The sequence below is a fragment of the Typopeltis vanoorti genome, chromosome 12, assembly GCF_054136105.1.
Source record: "Typopeltis vanoorti isolate ZY-2024b chromosome 12, IOZ_Tvanoo_1.0, whole genome shotgun sequence".
Taxonomy (NCBI): domain Eukaryota; kingdom Metazoa; phylum Arthropoda; class Arachnida; order Uropygi; family Thelyphonidae; genus Typopeltis; species Typopeltis vanoorti.
This window is the reverse complement of record NC_143560.1, coordinates 55,555,117-55,580,585: the sequence shown is the minus strand read 5'-3', so window position 1 is coordinate 55,580,585 and position 25,469 is coordinate 55,555,117. Positions and strand designations below refer to the sequence as shown.

At 34.0% G+C, this 25,469-nt stretch overlaps 1 protein-coding gene across 5 annotated transcripts in view; it reads right to left on the bottom strand.

Moving 5' to 3' along the window:
* The window catches only part of LOC150100804 (glycogenin-1-like), a 160,714-nt gene that overhangs the window by 83,187 nt on the left and 52,058 nt on the right, over nucleotides 1–25,469 (bottom strand). For 3 of the 5 annotated variants that reach the window (XM_090402248.1, XM_090402247.1, XM_090402245.1), the window contains exons 2-3: nucleotides 22,712–22,856; nucleotides 12,471–12,645 (exon numbers count right to left, since the gene is read on the bottom strand). In XM_090402248.1, the coding sequence (XP_090258374.1) occupies nucleotides 12,471–12,645; nucleotides 22,712–22,856 (320 nt within the window). The remainder of the gene's footprint in view (nucleotides 1–12,470; nucleotides 12,646–22,711; nucleotides 22,857–25,469) is intronic. The other 2 variants (XM_090402249.1, XM_090402246.1) reach the window with 1 other exon arrangement.

Sequence of the window (25,469 nt, the reverse complement as noted above, 5' to 3'; positions counted from 1 at the left end):
CCTCTTTTTCCAGGGTGAATTTGATTCTAGGGTGTTGGTTGTTCAAGTGTGTTAGGAAGGAGAGGAGTGAATCCGGGCCATGTGGCCAAATAGCGAAAACATCATCAACATAGCGAAGCCATATGGTGGGTTTTTGTGGGGCTGAGTTTAAGGCTTTCTCTTCAAACATCTCCATGAAAAAGTTGGCCAAGGGTGGGGAAAGTGGTGAACCCATGGCTGTCCCCTCTATCTGTTTGTAGAATTTTTCCTGCCAAACGAAATAGCCTGAGTTCATTGTAAACTGAAATAGGGCTGAGATATCGGGAGGAAATTTAGCTTGGATTAGCTCTAAGGTTTCTTTGAGAGGGACATTCGTGAATAGGGAGGAGACATCAAAACTGACCATTATGTCATTGTGTTGGAGTGTAAGGTTTTCTATACTGGCTTTGAAGTGGGCTGAGTTTTTTATGTGTGATGGTGTATTGCCAGTATAGTGTGAGAGCGCTTTGGCTAAATGCTTGGCTAGTTTGTAAGTGGGGGAATCAATGCCATCCACTATGGGACGTAATGGCACATTAGCTGGTGAGTAGCTGCAGCTTTAACACAATAGAATATGTTTTTATTTAATAAAAAAAAACGAGAGTGAGATTAAATGTGACACAGTTGAAAGTGAGAGTAAAAGTATAGCATGAGAGAATGGTTTGACTCATATAAAAAATGAAGAGTTAGTTGCAATGCAGGAAATAGTTCGGTTGCACAGAGCGATATATAGGATGAAGCAGCAGCTGAAGCGATTGCAAAAATGTCTACCGAGCGGATCAGCTAACAAAAAGAAACAAGTGCGAAACAAGAAAAATGAGGGCATGATTGGGAGTAAAAAAAAAATTAAGAAGAGTGTTATATGGCGATTCAATCGTAAAAGATGTGAGGCTATTAGAGCACAGAAGCATAGGGTGAAAGAAATGATTGTAGTGGTTCGAACGAATGATTTAAAAGGAGAAAAGTATGGTATGAGAGAGGACTTGAAGGAATTGCTGGAAGTGGCAAAAGAAAAGAGTAAGAGTGTTAAGATAGTATGTATGTTGCCACGGAATGAGAGAGTACAGTTGAGAAAGTGGGCCATAATAGTGAATGACTATGCGTAGGTTATGTAGGAAGAGTGGTATGGAGTTTGTGGATGTGTGGAGCAAGTTTGACAGGCTAAAAGACTTATACAAGAAGGATGGCTTGCATCTTAATGAATATGGTGTTCGGAGACTGGAAAAACTGTTGCTGAATGAAGTGAAAGTGGATGTGCAGAATTAAGAAAACTAGATCTTGGGGGGGGGGGGGGGGGGAGAACTGTTGAGTGGATATGAAGACATCAGTGAGGCAGTTGAGTATAAGACTGTGTATAATATGCCTGAGTTAGTACCAAAAGTAACAAACCAGAATGGGACAGTTAGTATAAGATGTCAAAATAGGGAGCATTTGCATTTTATGTACACTAATGCCAGGAGTATTAGGAACAAGCACAAGGAATTTCTGTCCTTGGTTGGCTCATCCTGGCCAAAGGTTATTGGCATTAGTGAGACATGGCTAACAGAGATGATGTAGTGAGTGGGATAGAATGTGAAGGGTATAGTGTGTTCAGGAAAGATAGAGAGAAAAGAATGAGGGAGGAGTGTTATTGATGACAGCCTATGAACTGCAGCCAAAGAGAATAGAAGTTCAACTGAAGGATAATGAAAATAGCACATTGAGGCTATTTGGTGTGAGATTGAGGTCAGCAGAACAAAATATAAAGTTGGGTGCTGTTATAGACCAGGGGATGGAATAGATGATGGAGATAGTATGCATCGGCAAATAGACTCAATGACTGGAGGACAAGTAATTATTATGGGGGATTTCAACTATGCTAACATTGATTGGCAGGAGGAGAGAACACACATGGAAGGAAGGAAATGGATTTTATGCAGTTACTAAGGGATAATTACCTAAGACAGCATTTAATGGAATATACTAGTGGTTTGAGAGTGCTCGATCTAGAAACTGCATCTGAGAATTTCACTATAATGAATATGACCATGTTGCCACCAACTGGTGAGAGTGATCACATGTACCTGGGAGATGGCTAAATGTGTTGAATTTTCAGTTAAGACAAGGTATATGTGGAATTACTGGGCTGATAAGTATGACAAGCTTAGGAGATTGCTTTGATCAGTGCCATGGTATATAAAACTGAAAGGGCTGCATGTTGATAGTGCATGAGAAGTGGTCAAGGAGTGTTCGAGGGAGGTAATGGCTGACTGCATACCTACAGTCAGGAGAGTAAATCAAGTGGGAGTTAATGGATGAAAAACACCATTAAGCTTGAGCTTAAAAAAAATAAACAATTGAGGAGAATTTAAGGAGAAAGGTGACCTGCAGGCACAAGAACAGTACAAGGCACAGGTCAGAAGGATAAATAGTGTGGTAAGAAAGGTGAAAGCAGATTATGAAAGGAAGTTATCAATGCAGGCTAAAGAGAATCCCAAACAGTTCTTTCGATATGCTGCAAGTAAAAGAAAGAATGTATATAGTAGAATGATTTTAAAGAATGCTGATAGTAGAGATGTAACTGAATCAGTCAAAATAGTAGAATTACTAAGTGAACACTTTGCAACAGTATATCATCCAGGTAGTGATATTGCAGGAATGAAAGAACAAACGGCTTATACAAGAACTGGGGTAAATGAAATGGAGGTGAATAGCATATTACAGAACCTCAATGTGAATACAGCTGTGGGACTGGATGGTATACCAGCACGAGTTTTATGTGAAGCAGCAAAGGAACTGTCAGTGTCCTTGACCATATTGCTTAATCAAAGTCTCAGCTCTGGTTAGTCCTGAGTGGATGGAAAGAGGGGAAAATAGTTCCATTGCATAAAGGAGGCTCCAAGACTGATGTAGCAAATTACCGACTAATTAGCATATCATGAGTCATTATCAAAGTATTGGAGTTTACAGAACTTAAAAATGGACTGTGACAAGGAGGTGTGTTATCCCCATTGCTGTTCATTGTGGTGTTGAATATGCCATTAACCATACCATAACTTTCTGGTCATTAACCATAACCCAGATATGGTTAATGACAAGAAAGGAGAAACAGATGATGTGGTGATTTAGGAACTACAGAAGGAACTGGACAAATGGAATAGTGTGAAACAGAACTATGGATTACATATTAACAGTAGAAAGGATTAAACCATGGTTTTAAATTGTAGTGGAAATAAACATTTCATGGTGTTAGACTAAATGGACAAGTCAATTCAATAATTCGAAAAGTATAGACAGTAGCACAATGCGGTTTTCACAGAAATGCACAGAAAGACGTCGAATTTTTTTAATAACGAAAAATTTTATTGCCAGAATAGTTACATTTGTCACCAACATGGCGCTGTAGTGGTCCCAGAGCTGTTACCTGTCACTATTCCGTGAGCTACGTAAATTAAACTTCAGATGTAGTGAATACTGAAGTTAAACTTTCAGCATTTAACGTTTATTACTGAAGTTAAACGTTCTGCCAAGGTGAGGCATGTTATCGTTACGAGATAAAGCACTTTTAGTTAAGCTGTATTATAAAAACTCCGAATGTGCAAGTGTGGCTTTGCGCACCTATCGTTCGATGCGGGGTATTAGAAGTGGAAAGGAACTGATGTCTTGTTCCTCACTGATAGCTATGATGAAAAGGTTTGAGGATACTGGCAGTTTGGAAGCACGTGCAAGAAGCGGTAGACCCCAAAAAAACTATTGCAGTTGTGCACGAGGTTGAACACGAGATCAACACACAATCGGCAACTTCCGCACATGGGAAATTTCAAGACGAACTGGCATTTCATATGGGACCGTGTGGCAACCATTCAGGATCATTCTCAAGAGGTATCCTTACAAAATCCAACACTTACAGGAACTGAAACCAACTGATTTCGAGAGATGTCATGAATATGCAAATTGGACTTTTCAACAGATGGAAAACAATGCGGACTGACTGTCAAATGTCCTGTGGACTGACGAGGCGCACTTTTCGCTTAATGTAGTATCATCGTAAAAGTGTAAATGCACACAACTGCCGCATCTGGAAGAGAGAGAGAACCCACACGTGATTGTGGAAACCCTTTGCATCTTCCAAAGGTTACAGCATGGTGTGGGTTCACTGTGTCATTAATTATAGGTCCCTTTTTCTTTGAGGAAGTCCACAGCTCTGTCACAGGCGAGCATTATGCAGTGCTTTTTGGAAACAGCATCATTCCCTCCTTGCAAGAGAGGCAAGCGCTCCATAGTGTAACATTCATGCAGGATGGAGCACCTCCGCACATCACAGGTCCTGTCCAGCACCTGCTGCGATTGACATTTGCCGATGACCATGTCTTCAGTTGCTCTTTCCCGCAAGAATGGCCACCAAGATCTCCAGACCTTACACCTTGTGACTTTTTGGTTATGGGGCTACTTGAAATCACAGGTGTACAGAGGTCGGCCAATGTCATTGGCCATTTTGAAAGAAGCTATTCGCCATCATGTGACAGGAATTACAGCTGAAACCTTCTTCGATGCTGTGCAGGGTGTCGTGCCACGTCTGACGTTCATTCTCATGAATGACAGCCATCACATTGAACATTTGTAATCCTAGCTGCGTTGTGAACTGTACTGCGCCACTGCACAAACTACTGACACAACTGAAGTGCCACCTGTCAGTGACAAATGTAACTATTCTGGTAATAAAATTTTTCATTATTAAAAAAAATCCCATGTCTTTCTGTGCATTTCTGTGAAAACCGCATCATTCTACTGTCTATACTTTTCGAATTATTGAATTTTTACTTTTTCTGTTACTTTTGGATCACCCAGTAAGTAGTTTACTTTGGAATAGTGACGTCCCACTTAAATGCAAGTTTTTCGATTAACAAAAGTTACTTTTTGTCCATTGTGACTTATGCAGCATAGACATGGAGACTAACAAAAAAAAGAGATGAACAGAATACAAGCAATGAAAATGAAAGTTTTAAGGACAATGTTGGCAAAAATAAGGAAAGATTGAATAAGAAATGTGGACATTAGGAATAATTTAGGGCTAAAAAACTGTTGAAGAAATGATTGTGAACTCTCGCTTGAAGTGGTTTCGACATCTAATGAAAATGAACTTAGAAAAATATCAAGAAGAATGTATGAAATGAAATTTGAGGGGAAGAGACCAAGAGGAAGACCACGGAAAAGGTAGAAAGACCAGATAAAAGATCTAGAAAAGAGAAACCTGAACTGGCACACAGTGTACATGCAGGAAGAATTTGGGAGGATAGAAAGAAACAGAGAGATTTGATCTGCTTGACCTGACAGTCTTTGTCGGATCAGTTGTTGCTAAAGAAGAATGACTTAACACAAATAATCCATCTTCCTATCGGAAGCCCTGCCTCTTGGCAACACCCTTGACTTCTTTCTAATAAGCTCCACTTCCAAATGCAACATTGATGTCAGTTCTCTTGGTAACTTGGAACACATTATCTAATTTCCTTCATTTTAGAGCAACTCACACCCAGGCACTGTGGTGTAGCTACAGCTTTTGCCGCCCGGAGTAGTTTGCCACCCCTCTCAACACATCAAAAATACCACAAAAAGTCAAAACGACATATAGGTAAATAAATTAAAACACTATGTTCATTTTGGAAGTAATACTTTAATTTCCACATTCTAAAATATTAATTTTTCTTGCTTTTCTGTTATCAAATTCGTCGATGACATTGGCAAAGTCTATTTCATAGTAATGTAGGTAATTCTTAATCACTTTTATTTAGAAAAACTCCTCTCACAACTAGCAACACTTACAGTAATTGTGAGGAAAATTCACAGTGGTATTACAATATTTGGAACTGAGTTCTCAAGACTGTATTTTAGAATTAACTGCAAAAGTTCAAAAAGGTTCAAAGCACTGCCCGGGGAAGACTGCCCACTCTGCTCCCCACTAGCTACGCCTCTGCCTAGGCATTCTCAGTTTGAAGAAATGTCCTCTGGTATTACAAGGGTGTCAAATAGAATGACCTTTGTGGCTTCTATTCCTCCTTTCCATGGTCTGATTACTTCTTCAGTTCTTTTGATACAGACACATGTTCAGACTGAATAACAAAAATAATTCTAACTGGAATGGAGGCCTCCATCCTTCACTCCATCCTAAATTTCGACCACTATCCATGCCTTAGTTCCCATCAAGTGTTCGAAGGAAGTTCATGAAAAGGGCATTTCACAAATCTTGAGACTAAAACTTCAGCACACACTCATGCTATACTGCAGCTCTTAACAACTGCAAAAAACTCATTAATAAATCAAATTTTCAAAGGTCCAAATGCCACAAACTTATCTCTTATTCTAATGGCAATCAAGACTTCTGGCCAAGGCCATCGGGTTCAATGGTTTCTGACCACATTTCTACTGCTTTCTCATCCAAATGGTACTATTGTAACATTATCCAAAGACAAGGCTGACCTTCTGGCATCATTCTTTTCTTCCAATTTCTGTAACAAAGACCAAAGTATCCCATTCTACCAAGAATTATTCACTCCATGAAACCTCAACTTTTCTGGCAGAAAGAAATCACAATAATCCTGAATAACTTGGACACAAACAAGGAATCTGGTCCAATTATTGTGCTAAAAACTTGTGCTTTGGAATTAATTCCTATCCCCATATCGTCTCTTTCCTACTTGATTGGAGTCTATCTTATGGCATAAAAACAAGGCTGTATACATTCAATCCATTCGAAAGAAAGGCAACAAAAATCAGTCAACAAACTATCATCTGATGCTCTCATTTCTGTTCTCTCAACTATGGAAAAGGTCAACAGCCAACTTCTATGTGGAGGCCCACTGGCCATATAGATTTTACTACTCTTGATTCACAGCTGTCTAGCATTCACCATCCACTTCTGTACTCAAGCCATGGAAATGCTTAGAGAAATTCATGTGGTCACTTTTGACATTTCTAAAGCATTTGATCAGGTGTGGCATTGAGGTCTCCTCAACAAACTACCATCCTATAGTCTGCCTTCAACCCTTTACATTCTCACTCATGTGTCGTGGAAGATGGTTTTCCTTCCTCAGACTTCCCAACCATGTGCCATACAATAGATGCAGGAGTATCGCAGGGCTCTGTACTTACTTTGTCCATTCTCTTCTTCCTGTGCATAAATGACCTACTCTGACTTCAAATTCTGTCCATAGCTATGCCGATGCCAGAATACTCTGCCCTTCCCTCTCATTTGACAAACTTTGTAGTGTCCAATCATTAGAAGTCTCAAGATTCTCAACAAAGAAAGCCTTAAATTTGGCTCTTCTCACTATTTTTCAATGGGGTGAGGATAATTTTATGAACTTCAATACCATCAAAACACAATCCTGTTTAATTTCCTAAAAAAAAGATCTCACATGACTTCCCTTTTATTCTGCTAACACTCATATCTAAACATGATCAAATTTCTCTTAATGGGCTGACCTGCACCTCTGGTCTTTCCTGGCATAATCACATTTCAGCCATAATTTCTGCAGCAGCCAAAATACTGCTACTTTTCCACACAAAACACTTTTTATCAATACCTCTGCTTAACACATATAAATCCCAAATTCACACAAAGATGGAATAATGTTCACACATTTGTGGTATGCGCCAAAAATCTCACTAGCATAGTTTGATGCTACTATTTAGAAGAGGGAAATCTGATTAATTTTTTTGCAGTTAAAACTAAATTGGCCTATATATGGGTATGTCAGGAGCATATATGTTTATTTTCCTCACTCGCACACTCCGAATGATTATTATTATTATGCGACACCTCCAGAGAGTTCAAAGACTCATTGAGGGAGGGCATCTACTCTACAACTCTCTGTCTCCACCACTCAAATCCACCAACTACAACGAACCACCACTATCATCATCTACACCAATGCTATCTACCGACAACCACCACTAGTATTTTCATAGAAAATCACAAACATCCACGCCCACGGCAGGATTCGAACCCACAGCCTTTTGGCTGGAGAGCGGATATAATAACCACTCGGCCAACTAGACCGGCATTAAAAGTCAAAAGAAAACAGTTAAACTAAAACTCCAAAATTAATGTTGCACACAGGTTAGTATCCCAGGATATCTTATATGTAACTTAACCTCTTACATTAACCCATTAAAGAGTTTGAGTCCTTACACTCTTTTTAACCAAAATAAAAATCTTTAATTTGCAAATAACACAAATATATACACCATCAAATGAACACTACACAGCATTAACATTCTTCGAATCACAACACTTAAATATGAACAACTTCCTTTCAATCACATAAACATAGATACTGTCCTACGTGGACAAAACTCCTAGAACCTCAGAATCTTTCCACCTACAGAACTTTTATTCTTTCTTGAGTTCATACAGGAGAAAGACTAATACAAAACTGCTCTCTATATGACAAGCAAATTCCTCGTCCATTTTAAAATCACAGAAAACACTAAATAAAACATATCTTGTCTTCATTCAAGACAGTTTTGCAACTTCATTTACTATACGAAAGCAGCAAGCTCTATTGAATAAACTACTAAAAACCATATCACTAAGAATGAATTAACTTTCTATGTGAAAGTCTCAACATTTTGCTTAAAACCTTATCAAGGGTTTCAACACTTCAGAAAAACTCGGCCTTCTAAGGTGGGGGGCTCTGAAAAGTTCTCATCCTCTATCATTGATGGCAACACTATCACCAAGATTTTTTTTTCAAAGCTGGTACATCTGTCATAAGCATCCATGTGAAATTGCAAGTCATTCTATCAAGTAGTTTGTTTAATACAGCTGTCTGAAGCAAAAGTGTTGTCTGTATCCCTTGAAATGGATAAAACTAAGTATCGTGCAGTTATAAAATTCTTTGTAACAGAAGGTTTAACGGAAAGAAATTCATTCGAAGTTCATAAAAGTATATGGGCACTCTTCTCCTTCATTTTCGACAATTAAGAAATGGGCTGCCGAGAGTTTAAACGTGGCCGTACCAGTCTTAAAGATAATCCACGTGAAGGATGTCCAAAAAGTTTAACAACACCAGACATCATTAATCAAGTGCACGATATGGTATTGGATGACCGGCAAGTCAAAGTGAGTGAAATTGCTGAGACTATAGGCATTTCAAAATAATGTGTAGGATATACTTTGCATGAAGAATTGCAAATGAAAAAGCTTTGTGCAAGATGAGTGCCACACTTGCTCAGAGCAGATCAAAAACGCCCTCACATGAAAATCTCTGAACAGTGCTTGGAGCGTTTTAACAAGAATAAAACTGATTTTGTGCATCGATTTATTACTATGGATGAGACTTGGATTCACCATAACACACCAGAATCCAAACAGCAGTCAAAACAGTGGACAGAAGCTGGTGTTCAGTGCCAAAGAAGACAAAGTTGGTTCCATCAGCAGGAAAGGTCATGGCATCGGTGTTTTGGGATGCTAAAGGCATTTTGTTTATTAATTATCTTGGAAAGAATAAAACAATAACCAAGGAATATTATTCAGATTTTTTAACCAGACTAGGTGAAAAAATTCGTGCGAAAAGACCAAGTTTGCAGAAGAAAAAAAATCATCTTTCATCAGGACAATCCACCAGCCCACAAAAGTGTTTTGGCAATGGGAAAAATAAGGGATCTGCACTATGAATTGTTGGAGCATCCACCCTATTTTCAGATTTGGCTCCCTCTGACGTCTATTTCTGTCTCTTCCCAAAATTAAAACTCTTCCTTGCTGGTCAGCATTTTTTTTTTTTTTTTCGAATCAAGAGGTGATTGCAGCTGTAGAGGGGTATTTTGCAGATCTTACTGAGAACCACTACAGGAATGGGTTAATGGCACTGGATCATCACTGGAATAAACGTATCGAGAACTTTTCAGACTACCCTCATATATGAAAGCTTCTGAAGAATAACTAAATTCATATCAACTGTTAAAAATCATATATCAGACTGCGAATTTTAAATAAAGCAAACTTTACTGAATCCATTTTATATGAACTGGAAATCAATAATGTTCTTTTTAGCTTCAACTGAAACAAATCCTATATGCTATATGGATCGATAACTACTAAAAACTTCACACTTATCTCTTTATAATAAGGATATCCTCTCTCAGTCTTCTATTTCTAACTTTTCTTCTTATTTCTGTTGAGTCTTCATATATTGAAGACACAGAAACTCCAATTTCATCCAGCTGTGTTCCTTTTCTACTCCCTGGATAGCTGAACACTTAAAGACATTCGATAACATTGTTTTTCATTTCCATATATGCACGGAAATGCAACTGGGAAGCTTCTGCTCCAGTCCTCCCTCGTACATCAGTACTGCTTTTCAGCATTGGGCTTGAACTGACAAAGTTCTTTCTCCACAACACAGAAAAGTTTATTTAATTATAATTCTGCTATGAGACAGCGATAATTCATAACAGTTCTTCATTTCACAATGTCATGTACTGAAGTAAGCTCATTTAATCACTTTCAATAATACAGAGATTAACTTTCACTTCCCTTGTTACTGACAACGTATCGTAAACATTTATCTACATACAAACATCACATGCAGTGCAAAACTTTAGCAGCTCATACAAAATTATAATTATGCTTTAATAACTAATTTAAATAAATTTATTTCACATCTAAGCAAGATTTCAGTAACTAAAGATAAGAATACTATTTTAAATGTCTTGCCCACAACATACAAAAAATCAAACATTCAATTAACAACAATATTCTGCATTACTATTTCCTTAACTTTAATTCATTTTATATATTTTAAACTTCTGGAATATATGAATTTTAATACAGATATCCTACAGGCCAAACTTATTGAACCAATTTTCTCCTCCTGCTTCCCAGAATGGGGAAGATAGAGATGTGGAGAGATAGAGAAATTTTTCAGTATATGGCTGGAGGGAAAAGAACAAAGATTATTCCTGGAAACTGAGCAGTGTTTTTCAAAAATGTACGTGAAATTTTTAATCTTTTGATATATGGTAAGACGGAAGTTTTTCCAGTTGGTTATAGTATAATTAAAGATGCCAAGAAATTATATTCTTGCATCTTCAAAAATTATGGAAACAACTACCATATTAGAATAAAACTTCATTTAATATAAATCAAAATAATCATTCAACATCTCAAACTTCGCATTAAGGTATTTATCTGGAGTATACAAAGAAAGAAAGAAAGAAAGAAACAAGCTGCACTACAATCTACATGGTATGCTGAAGTTACATTGAATTAGTCAACTGTTAAAACTACTGGTGAAAAAAAAAAAAACTTACATCAAAGCTAGTCCTGTTATTATCTATTAGGTTACAAAATTAAATTAACCTAGAGGGCAACATGTTCACACAAAAAAATTTTACTTATATAACTATACATATAAATTAAAACAAACTAGTATGAATGGTGGCCAATGAAAGATAAAAAATTGCTTAGATGGGTTTGCAGAAAACTTGAACTAAGTAGGCTGAACATCCAAATTCTTGAAATTTAAGCCACCATTATTATTAAGATTAGGTCGGTTAATCAAAATTTCACAGGCTTCTTTAAATTTTTGTTCATACCAGATTTTATTATGATAAAAAGAACAAGTACTTTTCCAATCAATTTGGTGCAGGGTGTTAAAAGCGCGATCTATGAGGCCTGCTTCACCAAAATTATTAAATTTAATGTGTTGCTTGTGTTCTTTTTTACAGATAAGGATTGTACGTCAAGTTTCCCCAATATAAGATAAGTTACAAGTGCAATCGATGCAATAAACTCCAGAGTGAGCCAGTGGGGGAGAGGTTCCTTAGAGGAGTTGAATATGTTTTTTAGTTTTATAGGTGGATTAAAAGTGGCATTAAGATTATAATGGTGTAGAATTCTATTAATTTTAAATACAATCGATATTTATATAAAATTAATTTATATAATTTGTAATTATCTACAATTTATATAAAATCTATATATCTAATCTAATCTATATAATAGATAATATAATAACAGGACCAGCTTTTTTTTTTTAGCTGACTAGCTTTGATGTAGTAAGTTTTTTTTCACCAGAGGTCAGGCCAGTAGTTTTAACGGTTAACTAAATCAATGTTAACTTCAGCATATACCATGTAGATCAAGGGTGGCCAAACTGTTAGACGTTGGGGGCTACTTACCCAGTGAAAATATCTCTGCGGGCGACTATAGATGCGATCGAAAATTGTGGAATATTTGAGATTTTTAAAAGTTTAAGGCAATAAATATAGCAAAAAAAAAAAAAAGAAAATTTATTGTTCATAACTTAAAAATGAAGCAGAAAAAGAAAAAAGCAGGCACACAAAAAAGTATGTATACTTTTTTTTAACGTGATCCCTATCCCCCACATGAAAGATTAACATTAACTTGACTTAGTGAAATGCTCCTTGAAATAAACAAGTAACAAAATTTTGTAAATTAATGAATACATTACCATTGTATCTGCATCCATAAACACACACTTTGAGAACTGGGTTAAACGCCAGCAATGAAGCTTGGTAAATGTTATACCTAAATCTAGCCTGGCTAGAAGAGCAAGGTTAGCTTCATCTTTGCTATCTAGTACATCAACTTCTTTAATCAGATCAAAAACTGATGATAACTGTAACCTAGAAAGAGAAGATTATCTTCAGGTTCTAAATGATAAGAGGGAAAATTTTTAACTTTTTTAATGTAAAAGAAATGCAATAGAAACAAAAACAGATTAAAGCTAGATAAAATGTAACATCCTAATAAATGGGTATCATTTTATATTTAAAGACATATATCATAAAATATATCATTAATTAGATAGATGATGTTTGCAAAGTCAAAATTTGGTTCTAACTTGTACTTAGGTAAATTTTAGATTGAGGTAAATTTTGTCAATCTTTATTTTCTATGTATTCACTTGGAGCATTTGCAGGAATGCAAATGCTCCAAATGAAATTAAAATTCAGATGGCATGATAAATTTTTGTTAGAATTCAAATACCAAATTTCAATGTCTGTCCAGTCAGACTGCACAACCAGACTGGTCAGACAAAATGAATCTAACCAGTACTAGTCTATTTTGCCAAATCGACTTAAAAATGGAAAATAAAAAATTTTCCTCTCATTCTGGTGATTAAAATCCTCTAGCTATATGAATTAGTATGGAGTTAAGAAATAAATTTATTTTGAACTAAGAAAAATCTGTATGGAAATAAAAAGAGAAGAGATAGACAAAACAACTGCAACAGACAAACATCAAACTTAACAACCTTATCTTCTCCCTTTGTTTCTCTCCTCTTACCATCTTACATACATGCTGGTTTCTCTTTCTCTTTTTTTTTTAATTTCATTTGAGGTTAATGATTTTATTATTATTATATTGGGTATCCACCATATCAAAGAAAAATATTCAATTTCAACATTAAAATATGACATGAAAAACATGCACTTTCCACTTCATGATGTAATCCCCCATACATAGGCATCTCACTACATTTTTATCTGTATGGTTAAGGTAATCTTTTGTGCTACATGCACAGCATTAGCAGCTGACTTCCTTGACCCCTTCCCCTTCAATCAATGATTTTCCATACTGCAGAAAATGGCTTGTATTCTATGACAAGATGAGCTGAAAACTCGCATCAGTATTCAAAGCAAGTTTAATCTTTAATCAGGTATTCACATCAACTTACAGATCTGTGATGTACTAGGAGACAAGGACTTCAAATAAATGGAAAAAATCTTGTGATAAAAATGACATGGACAAGCCATCATATTGCCTCATGATAATGTTGAATGGATATGCAATGTATATCAAATTGGTGAAAACAATTTGATAAACACTGAAAACATTCACAAGTCTGAGTGCTAATCAAGTTCACAATTAGGTCTGTCGCATCACACTCAATGATTGAAATTGACTATCTACGAGATTCGGGTAGTGCAAAAGATAATACAGAAGTAATGATTTTACAGATATACTGGCTTTGGAAATTCTTGTATTGTTGAGGACAAGGCCTTTTGTGACACTTTTTCTAATGAAGCACCACAGAAATTGACGTGTGGAGAAATGAAAAATCTTCATGATGTTAGTGATCAGGATCGAGCCGTGCGGTTGTACAGATCGTGCGCCACACAAGGACGCTTGAAGATAGGGATGCCATTTCACCACGGGAAATAATAAAAAAAAATATATAAATTTTCTTATTCTTGAATTATATCATTTGAAGTGAAACGTTATCAATATTACTACAGATTGTATTTCACAGAGTAAGAATCAACTAAGCGAATATTTTATAAATATTCTCGATTGTTTATTATATTTCTAGTGGAAATTGTTAGTTTAAGACAGATCATGAATTCATTCTTACTGTGCTTTGCCCAGTACCATCAACAGGATGTGAATAGAGGCAGCCTGCCTCACGCCGCTGCTTAACAAGGGCGCTCGTTCAGCCGTATTATGGCAACAAGGTGTTTTACAAAAATACAGCATTTAGTTTACCAAATAAAAAAGGCACCATTTCCCATTGACAGTTAAATATGTGCTTATTATATTTTATTAATAAAAAAATTATAGCCATACATACTAAAACTAAACATTTTAGAACCCACTTATTAGATACTTAAGGAAACAACCCATAAAGTATCATATGATGTGAATTTCATAAACTTTTATAGTCTATATATAAATATATATATATTAAATTATATTATGCATGAATTCTCCTACTCAAATTGTGAGTCTCTATCACCCCGAATTGCACATTTGAGCGATAATTTGCTCCCTGCAGTAAACAATATCCAACAGCCATTATACTGCAAAAATACGAAAACCGATTAGCTTTATCATGTCACTGGATAAGGTTCACATCATTTGCAGACTGTATAATATATTTCTCAACAAATAGTGCAATTACAGACAATTGGGAATATAAACACTAACTAATGAATTACATCTTCCCTCCAACAGAAACTGCTCTATACAGCAGGTGCAACATATGGTTTTGCTTGACACTACCCAGTCATGAACGTGTTAAAACTAAGAAATATATAGTGAATGCATTTCAGATATTATGGAAATCAGTTTAAGAGAATTAGCATTTCAATTCAATTGTCAACTTGTTTTGTTTGGGTAGCACGATCTTTTGTTAATACTGCACCAATCATATGCACTTAATTTTGGCTTTCACTATTAATTAAGTGCAATCATATGCACTTAATTAATAGTGGCTTTTTCTCTATTATACTGGCGCACATCTTTCACTTCTCATTAGTAATTTTTCAAGGATTGTTCATTACGTATCTCAAGTCTTAAATTACTGGTAATTTTTGCTTGATATAATGGGAAAGAAGATGACTCTATTTGAGTATATAACTTTGATTGCACACAAGGAAATCGCTCTTGAGGATAGAAGTGATGGAGAATAGAAGCTTCTTGGTAAGTCATACCCATTTTCAGTGTTTTTTCCGAAAATCCCCACATATATCTCGCAGCACGATTTTTTAGCTTTAATTTTGGGAAAAAAGTATGAGTTATAGTCGAGTAAATACGGTAATTTTTTTAGCTTTCAAATTGTTAAGTATGGATCATTGGTTAAAGACTGGATTTATAAAATGCACAAAAGAGAGCAATATAGCAGATATAGAAATAAGCAATTTCACTCCTATCATTGATGATAAATTATTTATATTAAGTAAAAATGTATAATATCTTTATATAAATTTTGTTCTATTAAAAATAAATCATATTTTTTTTGTTTAAATGTACATCTAAATTCAAATAAAACAGACATTTATAATGAAATATATTTTTATTTATTATTATTATTATTATTTTGATAAGGGTATTTTGAAAAGGTACTTGGTAATAATGAAAATTAAAGAAGGGGTACACGGATATCTGAAGTTTCAGAAACACTGATCTATCCAAAAATATTTAGTCTGAAACATAGGTGTACATTACGATGTTCGTTTTCTTAAATTCCGCTTCGAATTTGGATAGACAAAATAGCATCTATCCAAATACGCACTTCTTACATTTTTTTTTGGAGTCATTTCAATTTTAAATGTGAAACATATTGAGTGTATTGTGTATTCTGTGTTTGAGTGACTATGGACAATTTGACTTTGATTTTAATTGTGTACTTATTTTTAGATTTTTGATAGACAAATAAAATTTTAAAGATAATAGTTAATAAATTATAAACATATTAATCAGCTGAGGGACCATCGCTAAAAATCCCATATATATGCGGGATAGACTATCGGCACGTCAGACTGACGCGGCTCGAATTAAATTAATAAACATAGGTTATTTATGAGCTATAAAACCCTTTAGATGAACTTTGTTTACACAAAGTTCATCTAAAGGATTTTATTTTGCATCATTTCATTTTGTGCATTAGAGTAACAGTGTTACTGTGCAGTTGCCTTTTGTTTTATAAAATATATTTATTGTTGTTTAGTAAATTTTTTGTGAATTTGGATTATTATTCATGTAAAGTACATCTATTATATTTTTGCTAAGTTTGAAAAACAGTTAAATTGTTTCATTTTAGTTAATTATTTTATTTTGAAAACAAAATATTTTTATGTTATGTTGGGTAGACGTCTAGAAAATAGATAATTTTCAATAAGAGATTTATTTATATATTTGTTCTTATTCTGGTTGGAAGACATTGGGGTTGGGATCTTTTTTCTAATTTCTTTAATAAATAATTTTAATATTCTAGAAATTTCTTAATTATTAAACAATTACCAGAATGTAAAAAATATTAAATAAATATCACTGAAAAATCAATCAGTGGCTAATATATCTACATGTTAATTTTCAAAAATACCTAAAATGTAAGCATATTTATTACTCAAAACATCTGAAAAATCAAATTCTGTAATATAAAAAAAAAAAATAGTCAGTCTTGGGCCATTCACCTTAAAATTAATAGTTGGTTAAGGGGTTAAAAAATAAGTTTAAGGAAAAGTTTCAGAAATTATTATTTATTTTGGAGGACAACTTTTAACGCTCTTATTTTAAAGTCTAACCAAGTGTGTTAACCCCTAGATGTCGGAAAAAAAGCCAAAGAAGTTATCTGGTGCACAAAACAGGAAAAAACAATTGTAATGAGTACAACTGGAACATAAACTGGCCTGATCGCTGAATAAATTTTTAACTTCTGGACCACATAAAAAATGAAGAACAGAAAGTTCTGATGAAACAAGTACTCCGTGTAGCTCTACTACATAAAAAGAGAGGACACAAGATAACTATGAAGAAACAAATGTTACATGCGAAAATGAAACTGGACTGACTAGACTGTCTGCAGAAGTTGCAGCAGAAGAAATATTGGATTCCGATTCAGCGAAACACGAAACTTCAAATTTTGCTTTAAATTTTAATGTTAATGATCCAGGTACTTGGCTGAATCATATAACTACCAAAGTTAGAGATTGTTTAGTTGAGCACTGCCTGCGTCAAGTAGTTAATAAAGAATTTCCCAAAGATGAACCTGGCCGCAAGTTTTCCGATTCATACTATTATCGAACTTTAGCAAATGGAGAAAAACTTTTACGAAGTTATTTAGTTTATTCAGAATTGCAAAATTCGGTTTTCTGTTATTATTGCAAAATATTTGGTAGTCAAAATTTCCAACTTACTAACGAATACGGTTGTAATGATTGGCAACATTTCAGTCATATACTAAAAATACACGAGACAAGTTCCGTGCACATTAAAAACTGTTCAAAATACAGCAAACTTAAAATGTCATTGATTAAGAAATGCATTATTGATTGCACACAACAAAGATTATACGAAACTGAGAAAAAATATTGGCAATCTGTTATAGAACGGTTAATCTACATAATACAATATTTATCAAGACAGTGTATAGCTTTTAGAGGTTCTTCACGAAAACTTTTTGAAAATGATAATGGCAATTTTTTAAAGTTGTAGAAACTGTCGCTAAATTTGATTCGATAATGGCAGAACACTTGCATTGCATCCAAACATCATAAAAAAGGAACATTGCTCATTATTTAGGTGATTAAATATGAAATGAAATCATCCGTATAATTTCTGAAGCTATAAAACAAAAAATTTTAGAAATGGTTAAGGAGGCGAAATATTATTCATTAATTCTTGACACTACTCCGGATATAAGCCACACAGAACAATTATCTATTGTTATTAGATTTGTTAATCAAAATAAAGATACAAATATAGCAGAAATTCATGAACATTTTTTGGGTTTTCAATCTGTAGAAGATACCACTGGGCAGGGACTATTTCAATTTATAAAAAATTATTGAATATTAACATTTCGGATTTACTCAGTCAAGCTTATGATAACGGTTCAAATATGCGAGGCAAACATAATGGACAGAAAAAAATCCCTGAAATAAATTTTTTCAGGGAAATAGTAGCACACGGAAAATAATATTCTGTGTGCTGCTCATTCATTAAATTTGGTAGTTTATGATGCAGTTAAGATATCCTGTGAAACTAAATTTTTTTGGGGTAATACAGAAATTATATAATTATTTTTCAATATCTGTGAAACGTTGGGCTATATTAAAAAAAAATTCATGTTTTAAATTTGAAACCAATTTCTGCTACTAGGTGGGAAAGTAGAGTAGAAGCAATAAAGCCACTTAAAAATAATATCAAGGAAATTTACCAGGCTGTTTTTGATATTACAGAAGATGAAACTAAAGATATCGATTCTAGAGTTCAGGCAGGCAACTTAATTTCAAAGATTTATTCGTTTAAATTTATTTGCTCTGTTCATGTATGGTACGAAATCGTAAGTCTTGTAAATGTTGCAAGCAAAATAATGCAGAATCTGACATTTGATATAGGAAAAATTACAGAAAAATCTTGATTATGTTATACAAGAATTAAATACTTGCCGAACAGACTGATATTGCGAAAATATTATTAGAACTGCAAAAGAAGTAGCAAACGATCTTAATATTGATCCTAGTTTTCCAGACATTCGCAAAAGAACAAAAACAAAATGTTTGGTTATGAAGCATCAGATGAGACAATGCATGATCCTAAACAAAATTTTAAAATAATTTTTTTTTTCGTGATTTTAGACACGACAATAACTTCAGTCACAGAAAGATTCATACTCTTAAAACACCATAACGAGGACTTCGAAGTTATAAGAGACATTAGCAAATTAAAAGATTGGAGCGATGAAGATTTAATGAAACATAGTAAAGATCTGCGCTTAAAACTGAGCGACAATCAAGATTCCGAGAATTGTGATATTGATGGTATGACTTTATTTGAGGAATTAAAAACTTTGCAATGTTTTATTAAAAAAGAGTTGGCTACTCAGGATGTTTTAAATTATATACACGAAAATAAATTAACCGACACTTTTCTGAATACTGCGATTGTGATGTGTATTTATTTAATATTATCAATATCCATAGCATCAGGGGAAAGAAGTTTTTCAAAACTGAAACTAATAAAAAATTATTTACAGTCAACAATGTCTGGAGAGCATCTAAAGGATTTATCAATTATATCAATTGAAAATATTATGGATTCATTAGACATTAAAGATATTATTAAAAATTTTGTGGTGGCTAAAGCAAGACAGATAAATATGTAAAATAAATCTACATTTATACTAATTGTTATATACTTAAAAGCATATATCCAAATTATCTTTGTTATGTAATATTTCTTTTTATATTAAAGTAAATGTAATTTTTGTTTATATATATATATATATATATATATTCTATTGTATTTATATATTAAGGAATAAACATTTTTGAAAATTTTTATTATTAAAAATCCCTTATTAATGAATTTCAGTGATTACAATGGTCTACTACTGTTAAATAAAATTTATTTCTATGTATGCGTATAAACTGTTTTGAAAGTAAAATTTTTCATGGAAACTTATTTTATGGGGTGCTGAAAAAAATTTTGCACAAGGGTGCCTCCTACCCATGGCACGGCCCTGTTAGTGATTCATGATTCACCAAGGGTCAACATGTTATGTGCTACAATGAAAACAAATTTCAGTTTTTCTTTTTCTTTTTTTTTTTTTCTTTTTTTTTTTTGAAACTTGATGATGACTGGGTGTGACAAAAAAATACTAATTTACTTCATGCCTCTGAAGGAGCAATTTTCTAGTTACACAAAGCACAATCCCATTTCTTCTATCATGTTCATGCCTTACTAGATAGTTTCATAATCATGAATAGAAAGAAGAGAACCCATTTCCTGGCTCCTTTTTCGATACATGATTCCTCTGAATTCCTCTCCCCCCCCCATAAGAGTTGCAAAAAATGTTTAGCACAAAAAACTACCAAACATGCACAAGTTGTATGATGTAATTGTTAGAGCTGCAGAATATGTTATTATGGATGAGATGCATGCCAACACCTTGCACAAAACTGAATTTCTTTTGATGTTTCTCATGACCCTATAATTATAAATTTACTCACATTTATTCCTGATTGTCTCTACATGATCTGGTTAAAATTAGTTTCTCTATTTTAATCATTTCTATGATAAAAATAACTAAAACATTACAATAACTAGTACAAGCTGGTGCAGTATTATAATAAGCCAGCCTCTAAACAATTTTTTTAGTTCAGATTTTAGATGTTTTTAATTATTAATGAAAACTTTCAACTAATGAAAATGTTATAATATAATACGTAATTTTTATAGTAATTGGATAAATTACATAAGAAATAATAGAATTTCGTATTTGGATTTAAATGTTCACTTATGAAATATTTTTTTTTTATACTAATTGGAGAAAAATTACATAAGAAATAATGGAATTTGGTGTTTGGATTTAAACATTTTCACTTATGAAATGATTTTAATTTGTCCAATCCATTTTGTGAACTGAAGAATGGATGTATTTCAAATGCAGAATAAAATTAGTACAAACTGCTGTTTTATAAACTTTAATGACTTTACACCCAAATGGGTAATATTTAGTTCTACATATGAAAATAAATAAATAAAAATAAACAAAATTTTACTAAGAACTGGCAATTGAGTTAGGTTCACTATGTGCAAATTTGTAAATTAAAAGCAAAAGTGATGAGAAACTTTGCACTAAAAAAACAAACTAATATTTTTGTATCATAATTGACAAATGTGATTAGCATTACATGTATGTTTATCTGAAATATATGATGTATACATTTTTAAGCATTACTCATCATTGTACATTACACAAACATGATGTTATGTTTTGTCAGATGTACAAGATGGCATATTCTACAAAAAACATTTGGAAATGTTTTGCATGTTTTAATATTCCTAAAATGTAATAATTAACACATTATACAGTTGGATAATATTTATGATAATTATTTGTAAATAATTCTTCAATCAAAAGAAAGTGGGATACAATAAATTGCATAAAAAGTTATTACCTAATAAATCTGCTTGCACTTAGAAAATATAAGGAAGAAAATTGTCAGTAAGTAGCATAAGTGGCTAAAGACAAGTCATGAAAAAATAGAGAAAATATGGTCACCAGTGAAGAAACAATGGTAAAAATATTCAGGAAGAATGCAATCAGGAGTATATTTTCAATGGAAGTAATTGTTAGATTAGAAATGTGGAAAAGAAGCTGGAATGTTTTTTTATTTTTTATTATTTACTTATTTTTATTGAAAATCACATCTACAAAGGTAAGTAATCTTCATTAGGAAATCGTGCTCTGGAGATCAAATATAGTACTTTTTTAAAACACTTCAGGTCTTTAGTAAGAGTGATGGTCACTGAACAATAATCATCTGCCACACCAAAGTGCAGTAGATACCATGATGCAAGTTGAATTCACATACTATAGATTGGAAAGTCGAGATTACCAACTAAGCAAGCATATGAAAAGAAGTAGGAAGACATGGAAGAATACAGAAAATAAATGTGACAATGTTTTGGAGGCAACTGAAAAAATAACTGTCAATGATATCTGTTCTGAAACAATCAAATATGAAGAAAAGAAAGATTTGCAGTAGCTGTAGTGCTAAATTTAGAAAGTGAAATTTTACATGACTGAGTAGAGCTCTTATTGTATTGATTTATAACAAGAGAAATAAAAATGAATGGGGAAATTATAAAGGCATTTTCCTACTGAAAGGGAGAGGCAAAGTCAATGCAAGCATAGGTAAAAAGAAAAATTGAAGACAAATTGAAATAAAATTTAGACTGAGGCCAAATGACAGTTATCAGGATCAGATCATTACCTTAAGACAAACAGCAAGAGAAATCATAGTGCATATAAGAAAGCTTTCTCTCTCTCTCTCTTTCTGTCTGTGCATGTGGTAGATCCTGAAAGGGAATACAATAAGGTTACAAGTGATAAGTACAAATTGGAGAAATCCGTACTGTTCAAAGATTTTTAGCATTTTAGGTGTAATTATAAGCAAATGCTGGTAAGGCAGGGAGCTGGTTAAAATTATATGGAACAAGAGAGAAATCAATCAAAACATTCGATACCAGTAAGTTTTCTTCACGTTGGTCCTGCGAAACATGACTCATTTGGAAGACCTTAATTTATGCTGGACTCGCAGAATTTTGCAACACTACTTGAGAGTATATGTTATGAGGTGAAGAATTTCATTCTGAATTATTATCTTACAATATAGATGTTATCACATGCATATATACTGTAAGGAAAATTAATTTTTAAAAAAATCAAAAGAATACCTCATGTTCTCTGTGACTTCTGGAGTAATCATAACTACTAGTTTTCTGTTTGTATTGACTTTTTTCAGTGAATGAGCTAGGACTAGTGCCCCTAAACAATATGTGTCACTGGAGGCAAATGTAACATAGGCTTGATCTTCAACTGCTAAAACAAATAAGTTTTTCTTACATAGTGAAACTTGTGGAGTATCCATAATTTACATCATAATAAAAAAAAGTTATATACTGTGGCATATGTGTTATTCTATAGTTATGAATTATAAGTTGATGATTGTTCTAACTACATAATAAAGAACCCATGCTAAATAAAAGCAACTATTAAAGTAAAAAATAAATAGTCAGTATTAATAATTTATTATTTTTAAATTTTTGTATCCATAATAAACATCTAAAATTATGGAAAATGAATTCTTTACTGGAAGAGGAAATAAATATGCATGTAATAATATATTGTCTGATTATATCCATATCCAAGTTCCTATAAAGTTATGCCTGTTTATCATTCCAGATTCTCTCTTGATTTTACTTTGACGTTATGATCCAAGTCAACTAACTAACTCCGCTATGCTGCTCCAAATGATTTTGTCTCTTGGTAAGTCTTTGCAGTTAATAATTTGTATCTTTTAATATCAACTTCCCACTCTCAATCCACCATTTTCTTGGCTCTCTCTCTTTCTAAACATCTTTTGCTCCCTAGCAGCCTACATTATTTTCCTTCAAGATGAGCTTAAGAAGACTTCACTTAATTCTTTGATATCTTTTAAAACGGGTCTAAATTTTGAACAAGTATAGAAATTACTGAAGACAATCATTAATAATAAAAAAATGCGTCTCAATAGCACAGTGACATGACTCATCACAACAATTAAACCCAAGCCACCGATTGCTCTGTACTTTGGAGGGCTTAATTACTGTCATACTTGTAACACAATTTTATATTGTTTTGAATAGCTATGCTACTAAAAATAGTCTAATTTAAGTCAATATTGACATAAGTCAACAGAAAAAAAATCAAATACATGCTTATGCATTAATTTAAAAACATACTCCCAAATTCATTAGCCAAAACAGTATGACCACCCAGCCCCAGTCTAGTTTGCTGGCCACCTCAGTCCAGCAAACTAGACTGCACAGGTGGCCAGAAATAGACTGATGGTCGCAGCATCCTGATATGGGGATTATTCTCATGGACATTATTGGCCTCTCATCTCCACTGAACACCTCCCAGACAACTAACTCTTGCCTGGGATTGATTTGGATGAGTTATTGCCATACTTGGTGACAATGTGGTCTGATGGATCTGGGCTCTTGCAGTAAGAGAATGCTCAGTATCACAAGGCTCACGCTGTGCATGCATGGTTTGAAAAGCACATCAAAGCATTAGTGTGTTTTCCTGGCCACCTAATTCCCCTGATTTGAATCCCATCAAACATTTGTGGGATCATATGAAACACAGTCGACATCAATGCCTTACTCAGTCACTGACCTCTGGGATGTTATTATTATTACCCAAGATCCCATGGAGTCAAAGCCTCATCTAGGAGGTCCCTTTATCAAACACAGAGTTCATCATACTGAGCTTTAAACACACTCAAATTCTCTACAGACACCACACTCTCAGACAAGGCATTCCAATCATTCACAACTCTGCATGAAAAAAACCTGCTTCCCACTCCCCTACTCACACCCTCCTTATACAGCTTCCAGGGATGACTACTGGTTCTCACCTGATCTCCCACTATTTTCTGTAGAACCTCTCCAGCACTGATCCTATAACAGCCCCTTAATAACTTGTAGGTCTCTATTATATCACCCCTCCTCCTCCTGTCCACCAGATTCTGCAAGTTGCATCTTCTCAATCTTTCCTCATACTTGACATTCCAGAGGTTAGAAACTACCTTAGTCAGTCGCCTCTGGACCCTCTCCAACATCTCTTCATCCTTCTGAAAACCAGGTGACCAAATCTGGGCACAATAGTCCATGTGTAGCCTAATCAAAGCCGTATACAATGGAACAAGAATCTCCCTACTTCTACACGTCAGTGTCCTCTGCATCATTCCCAGAAGCCGTTGTGTTGTCTTCACAATTTTGACTATGTATCCCCTAAATTTCAGATCCTTATCCACTATCACCCCAGATCTCTTATTTCCTCCACCTCCGGCAATATATCCTCACCAAGCATAAATTCTGCATCCCATTTTTGTTTTCCAAATTCTAAAATCTTGCATTTTGCAACATTGAACTCACATCCCCATTCCCGTGTCCAATCACTCAATTTATTCATCTTCTTGTAAGGCCACAACATCTTCTCTATTCTTCATGGTTCGTCCCAACTTTGCATCATCTGCAAACAACTGAATATCTCCATTCAAAATCTTCACCAATATCATTAATATACAAGTTAAACAGCAATGGCCGTAAAACAGACCCCTGAGGCACACTACTAGTAACTTTCCTTTTCCTGGATATCGCTCCCCCATACACAACTTGTTGATATCTATCATATAGCCAGTCTCCAATCCAATGCACCAATCTAATATCCACCCCATCCACTCCAGTTTGACTATCAACTTATCATGCGGTAATCTATCAAAAGCCTTTGCGAAATCTAAGTATATTACTATGTATCCTTCTCCTCTGTCCATGGAAGCAGTCACCTCATTGTAATAAGTAAGTAGATTACTAAAACATGATCTCCCTTTAGCAAATCCATGCTGTCCATCAAAGATAATACCATTGTTGTCAATCCAATTCTGGA